The 3,947-nt window shown below is 44.0% G+C and overlaps 1 protein-coding gene across 1 annotated transcript in view; it reads right to left on the bottom strand.

Annotated features, from left to right (window-relative positions):
- The window catches only part of LOC119427056 (tandem C2 domains nuclear protein), a 19,747-nt gene extending 16,023 nt beyond the window's left edge, over nt 1-3,724 (bottom strand). The window contains exons 1-4 of the mRNA XM_037694633.1: nt 3,703-3,724; nt 2,647-2,735; nt 2,360-2,560; nt 1,048-1,206 (exon numbers count right to left, since the gene is read on the bottom strand). Coding sequence (XP_037550561.1) covers nt 1,048-1,206; nt 2,360-2,560; nt 2,647-2,713 — 427 coding nt within the window. The 5' untranslated portion in view covers nt 2,714-2,735; nt 3,703-3,724. The remainder of the gene's footprint in view (nt 1-1,047; nt 1,207-2,359; nt 2,561-2,646; nt 2,736-3,702) is intronic.
- Nucleotides 3,725-3,947: the final 223 nt, after the last annotated feature.

Raw genomic sequence — 3,947 nt, forward strand, 5'->3', positions numbered from 1 at the left:
AGGAGGACCCGAGGAGACCACTTGTTGGAGGTTTAGGAGGACCCGAGTAGACCACTTGTTGGAGGTTTAGGAGGACCCGAGGAGGCCACTTGTTGGAGGTTTAGGAGGACCCTTAAGAAACCACTTGTTGGAGGTTTAGGAGGACCCAATGAGACCACTGGACCTGAGGTGACCAGTTGTGACAAGGATTGTGTTTTTGGATTCGAGGAAGATGCTGAACAGGAATGGTTTAAAAGTTTTATGTAGAAACAGCTGCTGGTGGAGGTCAGAGTCTTGCAGCGAGCCCAATCTTCTTATGCAGGTAAGAGGAGCGCCGCCTGAAGGAGCAGGGCAGGGTGACGTCAGAGTCCCAGACAGGACTGCAGCTGAGGAGCAGGTTTGAGAGAGACGTGATCCAGAGTAATATCCAGAGGCGAGAGTAAGAGGTGGAGCAGAGGGTCGTTAACAGGGTATCAGAGGTCCAATAATAAATCCAAGAGGAAGATCCATTAGGCGTAGTCGTAGGTCCAGAAAGGCAGGTTGGTACCGTAATCAGAAGAGAGATGTAGTAACAGGCAAAGAGCAGGCATGTCAATTATCCAAAAGACAGGTGTAGGGTCAAGACAAGATGATCAGAGAGAGCTGTGACGTGAATGCTGGACATCTACTTCCACAAAGGGTTTGATAATCTGGCAGAGAGTAAGGGTGGCAAGAGCCCTTAAGTAGAGCAGGGCACAGGTGCATGGCATGAGCCTGATTAGGCAGAGGTGAAGAGTTGGCATGGCTGGAAGGCAAGGCTTGAGATCAGTGCACGGCAGGCAGGAAACGGGCAGGAAGCATGGCAAGTTGTTGGAGGTTTAGGAGGACCTGTGATAAAAAAAATCATTGTGCTCTGTTTTTCTTTACATTGAACACGTCTCTGAACTGAGGTTATAAAACAAATCAAGTCTATCTGAAATATGTTTCTAAACCAAACAGTGATTTTTGTAACTATTTGAGTTTTTTTATTTCCAACCTCAGAATTACAAACAAAAGTTTGGCCTGTGGGGACAAAGAGGTGTACAGAACCTGGGCCTTGTGGACTGGACTTTCTGTTCTTTAGGACATCTCGGTGGGTCAAGCCGGGGGAGACAAACGCTGACATGTGACCTTGGTGAAAGCTGGACTCAGGGTTGTAGGCCCCCAGCAGCTCCGCCTTCCGCTCTGCGTATGTCGACCTGGCTGAACCTAAAGACATTTGTTAAAATTAGCATATGCAACCAGAGTTGAATATGAACACATGAACTTAAAATCATCTGAGGAACACTTGAAGGGTGTCAATGTAGAGCTGATGAAGTTCAGTATAAACGTATTAGGGTGGTATCTAAGCTGACTGGACAGCTACCATAGTAACATATCTTAAAGCTAAAGGTAAAATCACAGTACTGAGTCAGAACTGTTGAAAGTTTTTAACGATGTTCTTTTAGCTCCAGACTCTGGTCACTGTGTAGTTTTAATTTTGTCTTTAACATAGTGGACCATCAGTAGATCCTCCTGTCTCGTATGGAGAACTTAACTGGGTGGGCATTCGGGGTCCTGCGCTACAGTGATCTGGATCCTATTTAACAGAGAGAAGCTTTTGTGTGTGTGTTGGAACTGTTGAATCCCTGTAGTGCCTCTCACATGTTGGAGTACCTCAGGGCTCTATACTTGCCCCCCTTCCGTTTCCCCTTAATTTACTCTATCTGGGATATATTCTCCAGAAACATGATGTTACTTTTCATTTTTATGCTAATGACAGCCAAATTTATGTTCTATTAAAACAAGAAAAACAATACTCCGTGAACCAACTTCTGGAATGTATTGCAGAAGTCAAATCATGGATATGACAGAATTATTTTACATTTTAATGAGGAAATAACCGAAGTCCTGTTGTTTAAGATAGTTCCAAAGTTCATGCTGCTCTGGGTCCTTTAACAAAACATCTGACCAAGACATCAACTAACCTGGGCATGAGGTTGGACAATGATTTTAAGCTTGCTTTTCAGCAGAAATGTAAAAACGTGCAGATGAAACTATTGTCCAACATTTCCATTTCCAATTTTGTAATTATCTAAGATGACAAAAAAATGGCAACAGTTAGATGTTTGAAATGTACATGAAGTTTAAAGAGCAACAAGATCAAAACAAAAATGAAAGCTGCTGAGATGAGCTCAGTTGTCCAGAGAGACTCGATTAGAGCAAGTGAAGTAAATTTAGTGAATTGTCTGATTGCATCCCCAGCTCTGACAATAACTTGGTAACGGGATTCTCACCAATCATCTTTTAGTCAACAAAATCTCATTTCCTGTTTGAATTATAGTCAAATATCTGAAGACGTTCAAGCTGCTACAGAACATACTCTGCATCCCAGCCTGCCGGTTGGGGAAGTGGAGATCTCTGGGCTGAATGTAGGAGGCCTTGAATGTTGGCAGGACAAACGGCACCTCTCTCCCATCTGGGGGCATTTTGGAGAGGAGGTAATCTTCGGTCACCATCCTCCTCTCTTTGGACGTAAGTTCTGTGGCAGCCGTCTCCTTCGGAGGCATCTTGACTGTGATCACTAAAGAGCAGCAAAAACCAGTCAGTCAGACCCGGAAGAGACCGTTAAAGTTACGTGAAAAGCTTCTGTGCAGCCCACCACCTTACCTTCGGTCTCCTGCTCTTGCTTCCTCGTCTTCATGATGTTCTTGCAGCAGTTTTTGAAGAACTCCATGATCAGGTGGAAATTTTCAGTGCTGTAAAAGGCCACGAGTCATGTTCACACATGCAAACAGAATGTCTCGAGTCACCCCCACCCACACTCCCCCACCGAGTGTTCCCCGAGTCCAACTGACCTTAGAGGATGACTCTCAGCTACCACCAAAACAGATTTGAGCTCCACATCTGTAAAACTGGTTGAGATATAGATATTTTTGTGTTTGATAAGGTCAATTAGCTGTGGCAGCCATCTTGAATCCACTGATCGCTGTCTGAGAGTCACGTTAAATCTGCCCACTGGTTCACGAGATATTTTGCTAACAGACAAACATCATATTTAGCATAACAAAATAAACATTATTTGACCGTCTTCCAGTGTTGCCTCTATAATGGCGGGCCATGCTGGGGCCACTGAAGGTCCTGGAGGTGGGTGTGGGGGTACCAAAACCAAAACCCAGAACAGGATTTCAGGAGATTTGTTCTGTTGGTGTCACCTAAAGGTAACTTGGATAAATGCATACATAAACACAGGAGTGTGAGAATAACCAGGTCTACTTTAGTTTGTATTAGTTATTGAGAACATCTGTAACTTATTGAAGCTGGTCCTGAACTCCTCTTTATAAAAATATAAGCTCCTGAGAGCATTGTGGTGTTGGTTTACATCTGTTGACCTTCTTATTCAGGGGAACAGATTTTCACTTCGTTAATTATATTTTTATATTTTTAACTCCTAACTGCTCTAAATCAATCTTTGTTTTTATGTTTATGAGGTTTAGATAATCCTAAACAGCTCAGATAAAATTAAAAACACAACCAAGGAAAACAAACTGTGCCAGGAGGAGCACCGGTTACTTTAAAAGGGGGGGCAGCCCCCCGCCTGGCCCCCACTTGGTGGTGCCCCTGCTGTCTACCTCGTGTTCCCCGAGTCCAAGTTTTTCTTTCACCTTGATCAAGTCCAAATGGGCTGTGAGCTGAGCCCAGAACATTTCAGAACCAGAACCTTACCTTGTAGCTGTCTCTCTGTGAGAAGACGACAGACTGATCCGGTCGACTCTCTCAGGTGTGTATCTCTCTAGATTTAGCTGTCTCTCTCTCCAGGTTTAGCCATTTCTCTCTCCAGGTTTAGGTGTTTCTCTCTCCAGGTTTAGCTGGTTTTTTTCTCCAGGTTTAGCTGTTTTTTCCTCCAGGTTTAGCTGTTTTTTCCTCCAGGTTTAGCTGTTTCTCTCTCCAGGTTTAGCTGTTTTTTTCTC

Source organism: Nematolebias whitei, chromosome 21 (genome assembly GCF_014905685.2).
Source record: "Nematolebias whitei isolate Nwh7 chromosome 21, NemWhi1, whole genome shotgun sequence".
NCBI classification, from domain to species: Eukaryota; Metazoa; Chordata; class Actinopteri; order Cyprinodontiformes; family Rivulidae; genus Nematolebias; species Nematolebias whitei.